The sequence below is a fragment of the Leiobunum rupestre genome, chromosome 10 (genome assembly GCF_980474605.1).
Source record: "Leiobunum rupestre chromosome 10, qqLeiRupe1.1.hap1, whole genome shotgun sequence".
Taxonomy (NCBI): domain Eukaryota; kingdom Metazoa; phylum Arthropoda; class Arachnida; order Opiliones; family Sclerosomatidae; genus Leiobunum; species Leiobunum rupestre.
Window position 1 is genome coordinate 35,896,445 of NC_143393.1, and position 19,329 is coordinate 35,915,773.

At 35.4% G+C, this 19,329-nt stretch overlaps 1 protein-coding gene across 2 annotated transcripts in view; it reads right to left on the reverse strand.

The window, feature by feature from the left end:
• The window catches only part of LOC149925533 (ubiquitin carboxyl-terminal hydrolase 48-like), a 100,195-nt gene that overhangs the window by 59,582 nt on the left and 21,284 nt on the right, over positions 1 to 19,329 (reverse strand). For both annotated transcript variants that reach the window (XM_090160525.1, XM_090160526.1), the window contains exon 16: positions 2,114 to 2,221. In XM_090160525.1, coding sequence (XP_090016651.1) covers positions 2,114 to 2,221 — 108 coding nt within the window. The remainder of the gene's footprint in view (positions 1 to 2,113; positions 2,222 to 19,329) is intronic.

The window sequence follows — 19,329 nt, forward strand, 5'->3', positions numbered from 1 at the left end:
TATATAGGATCGCTCTCAGTCCTTATCCACTTATAAACGCAGGGCTCCCAGAGTTCCTATAATTTCCTATTTTCTCAAAATTGTTCCTATAAATTCCTTTTTTTTTTAGAAATTTTCTAGTTTTTCTATAGCAATATCCAGAAATTCCTATAATTTTAAAATTTATGTATTAGAAAACAGCCTTAACGTTTGGGAAAAATTTGCCTTCTAAATAGAGCTTAGCTCTGGCTTAGGTCCGGTGTTTCCGAAAACATCAACGGCTGGGCTCCCAGAGTTCCTATAAATTCCTATAATTGCAATATACTCCTATAATTTCGTATTTTTTCTAAATTGTTCGTATAAATTCCTATTTTTAGCTAAAATGTTCCTATAAATTCCCATTTTTTGGCTAAAAATGTTCCTATAAATTCCCATTTTTAGCTAAAATGTTCCTATAAATTCCTATTTTTAGCTAAAATTTTCCTATAAATTCCTATTTTTAGCTAAAATGTTCCTATAAATTCCTATTTTTTGGCTATAAATGTTCCTATAAATTCCCATTTTTAGCTAAAATGTTCCTATAAATTCCTATTTTTTGGCTATAAATGTTCCTATAAATTCCCACTTTTAGCTAAAATGTTCCTATACATTTCCATTTTTAGCTAAAATGTTCCTATAAATTCCTATTTTTAGCTAAAAATGTTCCTATAAATTCCTATTTTTAGCTAAAATGTTCCTATAAATTTCTATTTTTAGCTAAAAATGTTCCTATAAATTCCTATTTATAGCTAAAATGTTCCTATAAATTTCTATTTTTAGCTAAAATGTTCCTATAAATTCCTATTTTTTGGCTAAAATGTTCCTATACATTCCTATTTTTAGCTAAAATGTTCCTATAAATTCCTATTTTTTGGCTATAAATGTTCCTATAAATTCCCATTTTTAGCTAAAATGTTCCTATAAATTCCTATTTTTAGCTAAAATTTTCCTATAAATTCCTATTTTTTTTGGCTATAAATGTTCCTATAAATTCCCATTTTTAGCTAAAATGTTCCTATAAATTCCCATTTTTAGCTAAAATGTTCCTATAAATTCCCATTTTTAGCTAAAATGTTCCTATAAATTCCCATTTTTAGCTAAAATGTTCCTATAAATTCCTATTTTTAGCTCAAATTTTCTTATAAATTCCTATTTTTAGCTAAAATGTTCCTATAAATTCCTATTTTTTGGCTATAAATGTTCCTATAAATTCCCATTTTTAGCTAAAATGTTCCTATACATTTCCATTTTTAGCTAAAATGTTCCTATAAATTCCTATTTTTAGCTAAAAATGTTCCTATAAATTCCTATTTATAGCTAAAATGTTCCTATAAATTTCTATTTTTAGCTAAAAATGTTCCTATAAATTCCTATTTATAGCTAAAATGTTCCTATAAATTTCTATTTTTAGCTAAAATGTTCCTATCAATTCCTATTTTTGGCTAAAATGTTCCTATAAATTCCTATTTTTAGCTAAAATGTTCCTATAAATTCCTATTTTTTGACTAAAAATGTTCCTAAAAATTCCTATATTTTCTATGAAATTTCCTATAATTGCTATAATATTAAAAAAAATCGCTGGGAGGCCTGTAAACGGTCATTGGGCAAAAAGGACTACCGCTTAAAGCATTAGCGTCGGAAGAATGGGAAGTGACATACTTATGTTTATAATATTACTTATTATTAAATATTCCGTTACTACCACCGATAAACAACAACAACCACTTTCCGATCGGCATTAGCATAAAAAACATCCGCAATTTGAAGCTGCGAATTAGGCTTATGGCTGATAATTAGGGAGGATCCTGCACCCGAAGATCATCATACGAGAGAAGAACCGATTAGACACGCCGCCGAGAACTATCTTTTGTTTTAAACCCAAACAATGCGTCGTAAAGAGGGAACGACGCCGTAAAAACGCGGCGAGTTCCGTGAGAAAAGGGCTCCCCCGCAACGCCTGAAGAAATTTAACGACGGAGACCGTGTCGCCATCTATTAAGACTAAACCGAGTTAACCGGCGAAGTTTGGACGCGGCCGCCGCTGCCAGTTGGGAATCTTGATGGTACATTAACGTAATGGAGAGAAGCTACTCACCAGTTATCCGGAGAATTGACCTCGTCCAGTAAGAACGGCAGACCACGGTGATGGCAGAGTAGCGATAAATTTCCGATCTCGGTGATTGGTTCCCGACGTACCGGATCTCTGGCGTGGGAGATATCAAAGATATACTTAGAACTTTCAAACGCTTTTTTTACGTGTTTATTCAATTATACGCTTTCTAAACTACCGTTACTAATAGCTACTTCAAGCCTGAAAATTCTTGGACAACGCTCTAAAATGTATGACGTCATACCGAGGGGTCGGTCATTTGGCCAAATCCCGTACAAAATTTGGAAAAAATCCACAAATCCAAAATCCAAGAAATTTGCTCCGATAGACTTTGTATGACAAATCCACAATAAAAAATCCAAAATCCGGTACACAAAACAGGCAAATGTCCGACCCCTCGCGTCATACCCAGTGGCGGATTCACACAAGTGGGCACCAGGGTTACCAGTTTTTCACTTTCAAACTCCCCGAATTTTACAGGTTTTCCCTGATCATCTCCGGAGATTTTGCTTTTGTCCCATTGGGTCGATTCTCATTCAACCGAATCCCATTCGACCGACATTTGGTTTGGTCACAAGTGAGCGTGAAACCTAACCTAACCTAACCCAACCCAAAACAAACCTTTTTCGAATAAATGGGATTCGACCCAATGGGATTGCAAAATTAGAATTCGATCAATTGGGAAAGTATATTTTTTGATTCAATCTATTGGGAATTCGACCCAATAGGATTCTATCCAACGGGAATATACCGAGATTTTCCCTGACTTATATTGTGCGAAGATTGTATTTTTTACCTATATTTTAGTAAACCTTCCCTATGTTAATTGAAATTAAATTCCCTGACATTTCATTGATTATTACACTAATTTTGAAAATTCCCTGACTTTTCTCTGATTTTAAAGCAAGTGTCGGCTCTAACGTAAAGTAGCTCTTTTTTCAACAGATGTCGCTATCGCCCAAATCAAAACAAGATGCTTAAGCTACATTTTGACCCAACATTCGGGACATAAAAATACCCTTCGCGTTAACTGGCCCGTTTGTAAATTTCAAAATAACTTAAATTATAGTAATATTATCAATATATATGGGATATGTAATTTAGGTTAAAGGCCACTAACAACACTAACAAGGAGACGACCCGAGGTGTTACACACCGATTTTGTTCAAACTCGGGGGATTAAAATAATCAAATAAATCAGCTAGGCTAATACCCAAGACACCACCTTAGGCCTAAGTCATCAAGCGACTTTTGAAGCCATTAATTCAGGTGGCCGGGTTATAATGCGTAGGAGGGTGGTGGCAAGCCCTGCATGCCACGCGTTCGAGCCAACAGCTCCCTACACTAACTATTACCGTTAACCTTAACAAGTTTTTATGGAAGGGGAAACCGAAGATCTCGGGGGAAAACCCCTTAAACCAGTGGGGAGAGAACTTGCAAACTCAACGCAGAAGGAGTAGTTCCGAGTTTTCACCCAGTGCCACAAGCTGGGATCGAACCCGGCTCCACTTGCTGCGAGGCGAAAGTGCTAACCACGCCGCCACCCCACTAATTGGTAGACCTGCATGGAAATTGAAAAATCCTAAAGGGAATTTATTCAATGGGCAACGGTTTTGCCATGGCAACGAAAAATGCTTTTGACAACATAAAATGGAAATTTGCCCATTGAAAATAACATGGGATTTAGACCGATTCCAAGGGTCCCCCCTGTGAAAAATTTAAAAAAAAATTGAAAATACCAAAATTATAAAAAAATTGACGAAGAAAATCAAAATTGATCACATTTTGATCAATTTAAACCAAATGGGTGAAAATGAGCCGATATGGCTTAAATAGGAAAAATTTCCATTTTATGTTGTCAAAAACATTTTTCGTTGCCATCGCAAAACCGTTGCCTATTGAATAAATTCCCTTTATTATTTTTCAAGTTCCATGCAGGTCTACCAATCCCCCGAGTTTGAACAAAATCGGTGTGTAACACCTCGGGTCGTCTCCTTGTAAGTTATCTAATTAGTAATTACAATACTCTGCAATGGTTCTCCGATGACGTTATTGTTTCGCTATTTTGAATTTTAGCTTCCTTGGCCATTAATAGATGGCACCACGCTCTCCAATCATTTCTTCGAAGAATCAGATAGATACAATGCCCTCTCTATTAACAAGGGCCTGATCATAATACAGGTGGCAATGATAGAGCCGACACTTGCTTTAAGACCAATATTCAAATTCTTTGACTTAACCAGGAATTCCAGCTTTTCAAGGTACCGTGGCACTCCTTCTATAGTACGAGTGCGCTTAAGCCTAGGGGCCCTGGAACACGCCAATAGGAAGGAAGGGCCCGGATGAGGCTAAAGCAAGGTGAGAGTGGGCCCTCATCAAGCTCAATGTTAAAGAGATTAAGCCAGTGCAACGAAACGTGTAGATGGAACGCCTAAGCTGTGCCTAAACTTAAGGGGAATATAAACTCAATGCATTCTTTATAGAGGAGCCCTAACAATTTGACCAAGAATTCACTAGGAATAACTAAAATCAAATAATGGCTATTTCAATATTGGAAGTGTTCGTGTAAGCATCCTAGATTTCAAGGGGATACAATCAATGTATTTGTACCCGAAAAATTTCATAAATCAGATTAATAATTATAAATAAAAATAAGAGTTGTAAGTCGGAAAATTTTCCGTATTTTTTCCGACAAAACCATGATTGGCCTAATATTGTTCGACAATTTAATTTTCGCGGCCTTTTCGCCTTATTTTGTCGAATCCAAAAGTAAAACTAAACCTCTAGACTAGTCTAAAATTAAATCTCTTAAAAAGTAATATGTTTAAATTTTTATTTTTCCGATTTGCGGAAACTTTTCCGCATTTAATTTTTCCGAAAAGTTAAAAACTCTAAATAAAAATTATCAATAATAAAAATAATTATAAGTGATGAAAATTATTTAAAAATAATTCATAAAATAATAATTACATTATTATACATAATATAATAACATATTCATATAATTATATAAATTAACACACAGCTAACATTTTCTCCACCGTTAACAGGGTTGCCACAAAAAATTTAGTTTCAAATTCCCTGACTATTCCCTGACCATTTTAAGAGATTTTCCTTGACTTAATTTTTATTTTATATTTTACTTTTATCAGAAGTTAATAAATTTTATTGAACTTATATTTCAGTAATGTTGAAAAAATTAGCCAAATTTTCAAGGAAATAAATGATAATCATAGAATTTGTCATAGATCTAGGATAAAATTTCCTTCAAAAAGCGCCAAGATAATATTGAATTCCCTGACTTTTCCCTGAATCTTTACAAATTCTTAAAATTCCCTGACATTTCCCTGACTTTTTAAGCCCTTTCTTAAATTCCCTGAATTTTCCCTGATTTCCCTATTTTCCCTGACGAGTGACAACCCTGGTTAAATAACTTAATCCACGCAGAAACTAGGCAATTTAACTTTGACAACTAGAGAGACATTTAGTAAGTAAAGCGACTACAAAAATCAACGTGTTGCATTTAGGATTCTTAAAGGCCTAAGTTTTCTTCTGCCTGTCCCCCTTTAAATTAGACCAACATGTTCAGCGGATGGCCTACCACCAGGGTATTTGTGCTCCACTAAGTTAATTTAAAGGGGGACAGACAGAAAAAACCTAGGCCTTTAAACCAATATCGGGTTATTTATAATATACAAATCTACGTGGCTATATAAAGGATTTAAAAGACGCCTCGATATTTAACCTTAGCTTTTTCCAATGACACTGTCCACTTCTTGAAACTCGAGAAGTGGCTATAGAAAGGAGTAAGTGACTAAAGAACATCTCCGTATAAGGAAAAATAGAAAATAAAATATCAAAACAGCCATTTCTCAATCCGATTATTCTGAAAGTGGGCCGTTTCTGTTTGAAGGCCACGTCATGGCCTCTCGTAAAAGTCAAGGCTATCCAACGCGTAAAAGGGCCAGGGAATTCATCCATCGCTAAATCTGTCATCTTTCGAGTCGGGATTTTGAGCGATAGGACGCGAGGCTATTTCCATAACAAGGATGCCCCTCCGACAACGACAGATCTCGACACACGACTAAAAAAACACCCTATAAATGATTTAAACAGACAGACGGATGCCATATACTATTTTGTATATTTCTTAACAAATGGGGGAACGCGAATAACGGTCGCCCATGAGTCGCTTTCGTAACAAATATCAAGCGCGTGTTTAGGTACCGAGAACGTCAGAGTTTGCCCTCCATTCCCAATTTCGTAACACCATCTAATTAAATTTAATTATTAATTAAACTAAATTTAATTGAGTTTTCTCTAAATCTAAATTCCTAGTGAACCTACTTTTGAACATTTTCATAAATCCATTGAAGTATAAAAAGCGATTTAAATCAATAATGTTTTAAATAAAATTACTTTACTAAAAGGCCACTAACAAATATCAAGCGCGTGTTTAGGTACCGAGAACGTCAGAGTTTGCCCTCCATTCCCAATTGCGTTAATCTAGTTAATTTAATTATTAATTAAACTAAATTTAAAAGTGTATAATAATGGATACTAATGGGATATTGCGTGTAAAAAGCTAAAAACCACTAGTTTAATTGCAATTTCTATTGATATAAAGAAATAACATTCTACTGTAATTGGCCATAATGTAACAGAAATAGTTAAAAAAGTCTTTAAATTTTAATCAATATCTGTGATACATTTTTACTTTTTACGATTTTTTTCAATACAAAAAATACTGTCCACTATTTTCCACATTGGCCATGTCGGAAAAATACACTATTTTCCCATTGGTCAGGTCGGAAAAGTACCCTATTTTCAACATTGGCCAGGTCGGAAAATTACCCAATTTTTCCCATTGACCATGTCGGAAAAGTACCCTATTTTCCACATTGTCCAGGTCGGAAAAATACCCTATTTTCCCCATTGGCCAGGTCGGAAAAATACACTTTTACACCTCGAAACACTGTCGTGGCGGTAAGGTTAAATAAATTTAAATTAATTTCATTAAATTTAATTATTAATTTAACTAAATTTAATTGAGTTTGCTCTGAATCGAAATTGCTAGTGAACCTACTTTTGTACATTTTCATAAATACATTGAAGTATAAAAGGTGATTTAAATCAATGATTAAAAAAAATACTGTGCCAATCATACAAGTCTAACGACCATACGCTCAAAATACGGAAGGCTATTAAATATTTGAAAGACTCAATCAAATGGCCAGACGCCGAAACATGACGCCGCCGGAAAATCTCCTTTGAAGTGTCGGCGGCGGCGTTTCAAAGGGTTTTTCGGTAGAACCGGCTTCCGGAAATTTCACCGCGTACCGTTATCATGGCGTCGACTTCGTTTATGCAAATCACGCGATCGCATTCGACTCCGCCTGCCTAATTAGACGGAGAGCAGAAAATTCATTTCACGATAATAATTAACGCCTTCTAAGAAATTAATTACCCCCACAAAATCAAAAACAATAATTCGCTAACTTACAAGGAGACTACCCGAGGTGGTTATCACCGATTTTGTTGAAACTCGTGGGTTATTTAGACCTTATGGTAGAATGAAAATTGCCAAAGGGAAAAGTTGCAATGGGCTTTAGTTTTCCTATGGCAACCGAAAATGTTTTTGATCTCTCCATTTAAAAAAGCATTGTATTTTCTCGGTTACCCAAATTTTTGTTAAAATTTAACCAAAATTGATCAATTTCAGCCAAAATCCTTGATCAATTTTACCCAAAATAGGTCAAATTCATCTTTTTGGGTAAGTTTTGAAAATTTAATTTTTTAAAATTTTTTAAGTAATTAAGTACCCTGTAAAACCGAGAAAATCCCATGCTTTTTTAAAGGGAGTTTTTTGGTTTTGAGAGATCAAAATCATTTTCGGTTGCCATGGAAAAACTAAAGCCCATTGCAACTTTTCCCTTTGGCAATTTTCATACTACCATAAGGTCTACCTAACCCCCGAGTTTCAACAAAATCGGTGATAACCACCTCGGGTAGTCTCCTTGTTAGTTCCAAAATCAGGTAACTCGACTTACAAGGAAACGACCCGAGGTGTAACACACCATTTGGTTCAAAATCGGGGGTTTGGTAGACCTTCATGTTACTTGAAACACCCTAAAGGGAAATGTCTCCATAAGCAACCGTTTTGGCATGGCAACCAAAAATGTTTTTGACAAAACAAATAGGAAATTTTCCCATTGAATTTAACATGGGAATCTGACCAATTTTAAGGGTACCCCGTGTAAAAAAATTTAAATTTTTAAAATGCTAAAAATAGAAAATATAAATAAAAAAATAATACAAAAGTTCGAAATTGATTAAATGTTTTACAGATTGTACCCTTAAAATTGGTCAGATTCCCATGTTATATTCAATGGAAAAATTTCCTATTTGTTTTGTCAAAAACATTTTTGGTTGCCATGCCAAAACGGTTGCTTATGGAGACATTTCCCTTTAGGGTGTTTCAAGTTACATGAAGGTCTACCAAACCCCCGAGTTTGAACCAAATCGGTGTGTTACACCTCGGGTCGTCTCCGTGTTAGTGTTTAGTTTTTTAGTAAATCTAGAAAATGTAGTAATATCTTATATTAACAAGATGTCACGGACATATAAGTACACACAATCCCCCGATATACAAACTTTAAATACATTAACTTAATTTAACCTAAGAGGAATTTTACCGAAAATGATGTTTTCGAGTTTTGGAAATAACGAACGCGATAATTTAAATTATATTTTAAACCACCCAGGTTTTTTGAGTTACCTGGTTTTGGAAATAAGGTAGCGAAACACGAATTCGTTAATTTAAATTAATATATAGGCAAACTTAATGTTTCGAGTTATTTTTAACCAGTGCGGAGTCAGCTTGCAAACTCAACGCAGAATTAAGGAGTTTTTCAGAGTTAAAATTGGTTCTATCTCAGTATAATTAACAAAATTAATAAAGTCGCTAATTTTATCATCCTTTACAATGCAGTCCAACTTAACAATATATACTAATCTCCACCATTCTCCCCCTATTCGGCTTTCCGTTGCTATGCAACACGGTGTTATAGTCGCAAGCCAGATTTCCCGCACGGTACCGACGAGTCCCAAATAGGACGAAACCGGTCTACCGTTGGAATTTCTGGCTATTTTATTTATTTTAGTTTTCCACTCGAAGATCTATTTGGTCCGAGTTTCGCGTCTTTTTGTTTGCTCGAAGACCTATGGGTACGAGCTATTATAAGTTTTTAAATGTCTTCAAATTTGTTTAGGATTTAGCTATATTATCCCTTTTAATTATGGACTAAACTACTTACTCGCTAATTTTGTCATCCTAATAAATAGATTAACTAGATGGAAATCCGATGCGATAGCGATAAACGAGATGGAATTTAACAAAAGCAAATCTGACGTATGGGCACCATCCTTAAATTTCCGTAATCCAACCTCTTAAAGTTGAATAACACTGCCTTGGCATTTGCATTACCCCAATCGAGCATTACGCTGTGACGTAAAATACGTATACAAAGACACGTCGAGAGTCAACAATGAAAAATGGCGGCCAAACTATAATCATCGTTAACGTGAGTCCATCATATATGGTCTACGGGACACAGAAAGACTTGGCCTACTTAACTTTTAGCCAAGGAAACAAGCGCAACTCCTCCCCCTGGCGTCAAAACTTTAAAAAATATATAAATTCTCTGCCAGAAAAGCGTCTTTTGGACGCGAGATAGGTTATTACTACATAGGCCTAACGCACGAGACGCAAAAAAATATTTCTTCTGGCATTAATCACCATGACGGGAATAAAAAAACAAGGCCTAGGAGGGTTTTTACGCGTCCCCGTAATTCCGGACAGTAATGTTGAACTACGAAACGCGCATCAACCAAGCCACCCATAAGCGCACCACGCGTTACGAAGTTGTTCGACGAAAACGACACGAAAAATTGTCAAAAATGTGTCAACATAGGGTCGTAGATATAAAAAATACGTCGACTTTGAAGACGGGGGGGAAAAAAGGCTAACATTCGAGGTATTCGGGGAGTTCCTTACGCGCGCGATCAGAAATTTTAAGTTTGTTAAGGAAGCTAGGCTAATTATTAAAAGTACCAGTAGAGGGCGGTAAAAACGGGGCGGAAGAGCGTTCATCTTCATTAGGCGTATTTGTCTCGAAGACGAGGCTTAGCGAAACGGGACTCTAATGAAAGATTAACTAAGCCGGAGCGGTTTCCTAGCCACGTCAAAAACGCGGAATTAAAACGTCACTTTGGCATTGAATATTTAAAGCGTTGGTCGGGGATTTGCTTGCCTCATTTTCCGGCCCACCGAGAAAATAAACAAACTCGGGCTGGAAGCGGCTATGACTTAATATAAGCGGGTTGAATTAAGGCGCTCTAATTACTCTTTCGCTAAAGCACTCATCATCCAAGACGCTGCCCCTCAGCCGCTAAATCTGTTTAATCTAGCTAGCGTTCACCTTAAAAGGATTTCCGACACCATTTTTACAACTCGCATTTCGACACCCAAAATAAGCCGATGCGCTTGCTAAAAATATACTAGACTTTTAACGGTCTTGTAAAGTTCAGTCATAGTAGGTGAAATTTTGTAATAACATTACCGCAGGGTGACCAGGGAAATATACACGAAACATTTATAGGTAAAATAGGAAATTTTAACGCGAATTATAAGAAAGTATAGGATACAAAATGCGTAAAATAAAGGAATATATAGGAAACATCATATGGAAAATTATTGAATTGGGAATAATACTGCTAGAATTACAATTACGATTTCGGTTGCCATGGTTACGCGGGACCTGTTCTGATAAGACTGTACGAAATTAATCTTTATAATTAGGCGGTAGCGCCATCTATATTTTGTAAAGTTACACGGCTAAAAATAAATAAGTATTAGCTAACTCACCGTAACTTGAGTTAAAAAAGATCGTGTTGACCGAATTAAATTATTTTTAAACAACTTCAAAGGTTTGTTTGTTACCAGAAATCATACATTTCAATTTCGGATCAGATTCGCGAAAAAATCCAATTGCAATTCAGTTGCCACCACTAGAGACAGATGCCGCCACGGTAGAACGATAAATTTGATAAAGTCTCCTTATTGAACGAAATTGGTCCCACGCCAGCCAGATTTAGTTGTACCTCTATTTATTCCCAACTCAATTGGCAAAATAGAGGAAAATGTAAAAATAGGCCAAATGAAGTAAAATATAGGATAAATATGGGTACACGACGAAGAAAGGTTTTTGGGTTATACTACACGGAAAAACCAAAGTTATTATTCTTGGGCATTATGGCAACTATTGTTTGGTGGAAATTCAAAATAAAATTAAAAATCAAAATAAGTACAACCAGTAAAATGAATGAAAACTGGTGAAATTATAGGAAAATATAGGAAATAAGGTAAAATTGAAGGAATTTATAGGAAGGCATTGAAAATATAGGAAAAATAGAAAATACAGGAAGTCTGGTCACCCTGTTACCGCCATCTCTATATTAGTTTTTGAACTACTATTTAACACTAGTCGACAATATTTAAAATCTAGAGCTTTGCAAGGTAAGACCATTTTTGTAGATTAAATGAATGGTTTGAGGTTAAATGTAGGGATGCACCGATATATCGGCTTATTTTTCCGATACCGGTATTATAAAAATATTTTAAATGTTTTTCTGAAAATATAAGAAAATTCTCGATTAACTAACTGATGATAATATTTTATTTGACTTCAGAAGCTAGATCCTTCCTTTTTTTAGACAGGGGGTTACTAGTGTAAAAAAATACGATATTCGATTTGAGATATGTATCACGTAAAATGAAAATAAACCTTTTCGGATATGCTCTTGCAAACTTTTTACACGAAGAATTAGAATAAAATAGTAGGATTACATCGTTTTATTTTGGGGTCAATTACAAATTCCCTGACCATTCAAAGGCTAAAATAAAACCACTTTTAACGAAAGTTAGTACATTTTCTTATTAACTTATATTTTAATATAAAAGGTAGGGTCAGTCCATTTATTATCGGACAGAATTATTTTTAATATTATACAAAAAAACTCCCACGAAAGAAAAACCAAACAAAATACATTTTTCAATAGGTGGTATCTCCATTTATATTTCAGAATAGTTAACAGGGGGTGCGGGCCCCTGTGGCAAGAAGAAAGCAGCATCGAACCAGGGTCACTAAGTTTTCTTTGTTTTAAATTAAGAAGGGGTAGAGGAAATTACTTTCCCTCCGGTTTTTGGATATTATTTTCAAGTGCTTTAGTAGTTGCCAATAATACATTCTGGGTATCAATGAAAAGACTGAATATTTCACTATAAATTTTTAAAGTAAAAATGGCTTTGCGTTTTCTTATTGCAAAGAAACAATTCGATTACGTATTGTAATTAAAACCCTATTATCGGACACGTCTTATACTATTTTTTCGGATTGTCTGTCAGACATCTATCATGCGTATTAGATCAGGGAAATAAGGATTTAACATAAAGAAAATTATAAACAAAGGAAAATAAAAGGGAATCGATTCATTAAATAAAGTTAAATAAGCGGGGAGGACATTTCCCGAAGTCAAAGGGGTAAAACCCTCCATATAATGACCGCCTTCTAGAATATTTGGTCTTTGTTTAACTTTAGGACACTACCATGAGAGATATTGAAATTCACGAAAAACTTAAACTATTCGTGTGGCATAGCTCGCTTAGGGGGTCACTGAATAACGAAAATACAATGACCTTGAACCAAGTCGTCAAGGTCATTAAAAATTATTACTAGAACGATTAGATACTTTACAATTAGAGAAGTGTGAACCAGATCATTTTACATCGAAATACCTGTAATCCGAGGTGAATTATCGAGGCTCGATGATGTCTAGGGGCCAAAATATAGGACCAATGCTTTCTGGGGCCCGTAACGAGCTTTGATGCTATCTGGGGCCCGAAATGAGGTTTGATGATATCTGGGGCCCGTAACGAGGTTCGATGAAAACTGGGGCCTGCAACGATGCTCAAAGCTTTCTAGGGCCCGTAGCGAGGTTTGATGATATCATTGGCCCATAAAAAGTTCTGATGATACCGGGGCTCGTAACGAGTTCCCATGATATCGGTATAAAGAGCTATTATTAATAGGGCCCGCAGCGAAGCCCGATGATGTACAGGGCCTTAAAGAAGCTCAATTATTAATAGGGCCCGCAATGAAACCCGGTGATGTCTAGGACCAGTATCGAAGCTCTATTATTAACAGGGCCCGCAACACGCTCGATGAAGTCAGAACCAGTGGTAATGTAGAAAATGTCCGGTTTTAAGGGCCCTTTGTCCGGTTGAAAGGCACCGGTGTCCGAAACTCAAGTTCATTTGTCCCGCTAGAGGGCACTGGTGTACGAAACTTAAGTTCGTGTGTCCGGTTCTTAACTCCTAGTGTCCGAACCAAAGGTACACTCTGTTCAAAAAGTCTTTGCCCGTGGGAGATTTCATGTGCTCATTTGAGAAACGAACAGGGGCGACGTCAGAAAATATTTATGTTAACCTTCAATTTGTTACATATTTAGAATTAAACAAAAAAGATTACTTCTAGGAACTATAGATGGCGACCAAACCCGTTAACATTTATTATTTTAAATGGCTTGGTGAGATGTTTAGATATTCCTCAATTTCTGTGAAAACTTCTTTGGTGAATATCTTTTGAACCAATGCGGCGATTTGAATAATTCCAACACTTTCTAAATATAAATCAACCCCGGAGAACACGAAAATCGGGTTTTAAATGACCTGAGATCAGAAATAAAAAAGTTGACACCCCCTCTTTTAGGCCAAAATAGGCCAAATTATAAGTCTATCCAGAAAATGATTTTTGCCAATTTGTAGCTAAACATTTTATTAATATATTACCGATGTCCGCTTCGACTTGATGCAACTATACAAGAAATGACGGGTGAAAATGTTCGAAATCTCCCACGGGCAAAGACTTTTTGAACAGAGTGTACATCGTCCGATAAAAGGACCAGTGGTGTCCGATTCATTATCCAAATGTCCGATAATAGGTACTCGTACTAGCCAATTAATTTTTCAATTTAGCACTAATTTACATATTTTTTTAAAAACAATTTCGAAAGCATCTGAGGTTTAAAAAAGGCTCTCTGCTGTTTACCTTAGTTTAAAAATTAATTTTCTATCAGTTGTCCGATAATAGACGGTAAAATAAATTCCAACGGCTTCCCAGCCTCTGAAGGGTTTTTGAATTTGGGGGTAGGAAAAAAGGGGAAACGTTTCGTGACAGCATGGCTGCCAGCCTCCCCACTTCGCGACTTTAATTGTCACTGAAGTCATTTCAACCGTTTTTCACGTCTATTACGATAGATCTCAATTAATAATTTGTAATTTAATTTAAAGAATTCAAGTTCTAGGTAAATTTACAGTTAAACAACCATTTTGTCTAGCTTTTATTCCCGAAATATAATGGTCAGTTTACTTAGATGGCGCCACGTGCTCTACGAAGAATCATGATTTAGATAATTGTTACTCGTTGAAAGTTAAAAATTGGCCTCTCCGCATGCTCCAATACCAACCAATCCGGTGTTCCCTCCCTGGCTAGTGTCCAGCTTTTAAGTGGCAATGACGGTTTAAAATTCCACCCCCATTTATTTTACCGTCTATAGGGGGACTGACCCTTATGTTTTTAAAAAAAATACTTTTTATTACCAGGATCGAAAACTGACTAGAACGTTTAAAGGGATAATGAAATCGGAAAATACAGTACCTTCAAACTATTCAGCTTTCAAAACTACATATTTTTCCAATTTACAGTCATTAGAAAAAATGTAAACTCAAATTTTAAGAAAATAAAAACTACGCCGAAAAAAGCAGACGCCGCCAACGCGAAATAGCCGTGTGTTTTGAAAATCCCGTTATCTGTACGGACGCCCAATGAGAGGCGACATTTGAAGTTAAAACGTCGCTTCTCATTGGTCGTCCGTACAGATAACGGGATTTTCAAAACACACGGCTATTTCGCGTTGGCGGCGTCTGCTTTTTTCGGCGTAGTTTTTATTTTCTTAAAATTTGAGTTTACATTTTTTCTAATGACTGTAAATTGGAAAAATATGTAGTTTTGAAAGCTGAATAGTTTGAAGGTACTGTATTTTCCGATTTCATTATCCCTTTAAGGAACTGAATAAAAGTAACAGAATTTGTGGCCATTCACTGACGTTTTACGAATATTGTCAAACTCCCTGGCCTTTTTAATGCCCATTTTGAAATTATCTGACTTCTCAGGGTTGGTGTATTTTCAAATTTTCAGACTTTTCTCGGTTATTTAAGGCTTGTTTGAAATTTCCCTGACTACTCCCTGGCCTTTTTAAGGCCTATTTTCAAGTTCTCCGACTTCTCCCTGGCCCTCTAATGGCCCACTTTTACATTTCTCTGACTTTTAAGGCCTATTTTCCAATTCCCCGACTTCTCCCTGGCCTTTAATGACCCCTTTTAAATTTCCCTGACTTTTAAGGCCTATTTTCAAATTCCCTGACTTCTCCCTGGCCTTTTAATGGTCCCCTTTAATTTCCTGACTTTTAAGGCTTGTTTTAAATTTCCCTGACTTCTCCCTGGCCATTTTAAGGCCTATTTTCAATTTCCCTTACTCTAAAGGCACATTTTCAATTGCCCTGACTTTTAAGGCCTTTTTTCAAATTCCTCGACTTCTCCCTGGCTTTTTAATTACCCGTTTTAAATTTAACTGACTTTTAAGGCCTATTTTTAAATTCCCCGGCTTCTACCTGGCCTTTTTATGGCCACTTTCAAATTTCCCTGACTTTTGATCCCTTTTTTTAAATTCCTCGATTTTCCCAGCCTTTTAATTTAACCCTTTTAAATTTCCCTGACTTTTAAGGCTATTTTTCAAATTCCCCGGCTTCTCCCTGGCCTTTAATGACCCCTTTTAAATTTCCCTGACTTTTAAGGCCTATTTTCAAGTTCCCAGACTTCTCGCTGACCTTTTTAAGGCCAATTTTAAACTTCCCTGGATTTTTAAGGCGTATTTCCAAATTCCCAAATTTTTCCTAGGATCGCCCTCATTCCAATTAATAATTTCAGCGATACGAAAGTTCTTTCTATAAAGTCTTTCGACACAAAAGGAAACTGTAACGAGTTACGTGTTACAAAAATAGCCGAAATGGAACGCTGGTTAAATTAAATTTCTAACTTTTAAATATAATTAAGAATAAGATGTGTTTAAAGGGGGTGAAGGTGTCTTACTAGACTCGGGAAGTTATTCATAAAAACGTCAGATATTTCGAATGTAAATGAACGGCTAGGGTTATTTTTTTTAATGTAAATTAGTTCGGCAAAATGGATTTACATAATGCTACAAAAGGGTTACGCGGAGTTAAAGGAAAATAAGACACAGTGTCTGAAGGAGGATGGAACAAATAGAAATCGGCCTCGAGACAAAGACACCAACAAAGGAGTCGGATGAAATTTAAAAGTTCCCGAAACAGGAAAGTCAACAATGCGGCAATTGTCACTGCGCCAAGTAACGTTAAGTATGGAAAACAGGTGCCATCGAAAAATAGCACTTTCTTCTTTCCTTACCCGCCCCAAACAATAGGTGTTTCTATATAATACGGCAGGTCATGTGACTATGTTTTATCTACGTCACTTAGCTGTAGTAACTCTTGAAGGTAGAGAGCACGCACTGCACTTACAAGGAGACGACCCGAGGTGTTACACACCGATTTTGTAGACCTTCATGTAACTTGAAAAATCCTAAAGGCAACGGTTTTGCCATGGCAACGAAAAATGTTTTTGACAACATAAAATTGAAATTTTTCCTAATTAAGCCATATCGGTTCATTTTCACCCATTTGGTTCAAATTGATCCAAATGTGATCAATTTTGATTTTTTTCGTAAATTTTTAAATTTTTTTTATAATTTTGGTATTTTAAAACTTTTCAATTTTTTAAAATCTTTCACAGGGGGGAGGGGGGGGGACCCTTGGAATCGGTCCAAATCCCATGTTATTTTCAATGGGAAAATATAATATTTTGTGTTGTCAAAACATTTTTCGTTGCCATAGTAAATCCGTTGCCCATTGAATAAATTCCCTTTAGGATTTTTCAAGTTACATGAAGGTCTACCAATCCCCCGAGTTTGAACAAAATGGTAACACCTTGGGTCGTCTCCTTGTTAATATTTTGCGCTCGTGACGGATAAACATTTTATACTTATAATTTTTATAGTTTTATTTTATAGAAACATCAATTTCGAACAAGATGTCACGGACATTTAAGTACACATAATCCCCCGATGTATTAATATATTTTAAATTAGTGTTGTTAATTTTCCGGAAAAATAAAATGCGGCGAAAATACCGCTTTATTTCAATTTGCAAACAATATATTAGACTAATCATGGAATGATTTTTTTTTGCGTAAAAATACGGAAAATTTTCCGGATAAATGACTCGGTCATTTTCCGCGGAAAGCTTTCCGACTTACAACACTATTTTAAATATTAAATTTAAATTTGAACAATTTTTCAATCATCTTGTACATTAACTTAAAAAACCCAAGATAATTTTAGCTGATTTAGGAAATAAGGTAGCGAACCCCTTAATTTAAATTAATTTTTAGACAAACCGAATTATTCGAGTTACCTGGTTTTGGAAATTAGGTACCGAAACAAAAACCCCTAATTTAAATTAATATTTAGACAAACCGAATTTTTCGAGTTACCTGGTTTTGAAAAATTTAGTGAAACACAAATGTTTATTGGCGCCTGTACGAAATTCCAATATGACAATAGTGCGTAAGTTGAATGTTGGGTCCCGCGAATTGGCCAGAAATCTCACTTAAAATTAAAATTTCTGAATGCGACCGAAAACGTAGTTCAGAAATGAACAGTACTAATTAGTGTTGTAAGTCCGAAAATTTTCCGAATTTTTCCGAAAAAAATTAATAAGTTTTCATTCCATGATTATATAAATTATTTGCAAATTTAAATAAAGCGGCATTTTCGCCTCATTTTTTCGAATCTAAAAGTAAAATTAAACATCTAGACTAGTTTAAACTGATTAACAATGTGACACTATTAATGTTTTGTAGTATGTTTACTGTTATTAGACATTTTATATCGATAAAAAGTTAAAAACATTAAAAACCCTTAAAAAAGTAATTTGTTCTGGAAAATTAACAACACTAGTACTAACTAAAAACAAAAGTAGCATAAGTCTTAAGCTACTTTTGCTAAAAATGTAATTTTCAACCAAGTTGGTCTTAATTTTAAAAAATATGTAGATTTAAAGGGGAACGGTCAAGCTTTAACCAGTTAGATAACCCTATAGCCCATTAAAAACTAAAATTTATGGCGAAAACCGCATAAAAATATTAATTAATTTTTAATAAAATAAAGAAATTTCGGGAAATCAAAAAGCCCGCGTCCGCCGCGACACCTGGTGAGAAGTCGGCGAGACAGAAAAACAACGTAAAAGCGCGCGCTGCTGAAGACGCAAAAAATATGTTTTGCACGCGCGGCGCGTTTCAGTTATAAAAGACCTAAGCCTAAATTGCGCGATTTTAAAAGTTAGGATAGTTCGCAAATCGCTCATACGGGGTTAGGGGCGCTGGCGGCAGCCCCTAAGATGGCGGCGAAAATTCAAACCCAAACATCTGGCGTTATTTTTCGTTTCAACTTTTTGGACCAAAAGCTATTTTTTCAAGACAAAAAAGGTACGTGTTAGTTGGGGCCCCGATCTCTAAAATTCATAATGGGCTACGGATTAAGATATCCCAGGCTACTCTAAACCTAATTCTAGGAGAGTTATGTCAAATACGGCGGCATCGGCTACACTGTACACACAAATCCTTTATAGGGATTGTGTGTAAAAAGCAACTTTTATTTCTAGTTGTAAGACTAAATCAATATGGGATATTAGTATTAAACAGGGTTGCCACGATATTTTCAGATTCGAATTCCCAGACCATTTGATAAATTTTATCTGACTTTTTAAGACCAAAATTAGACAATATTTAACAGTATATTTTACTTTTATCAGAAGTTAATAAATTGAAATCAACCTATATTTCAGTACAAAGGATATTGCAACGTTAAAAAAATTTGCCAAACTTTCAAGGAAATAAATGATAATCATAGAATTGGTCATAGATCTAGAGTAAAATTACCTTCAAAAAG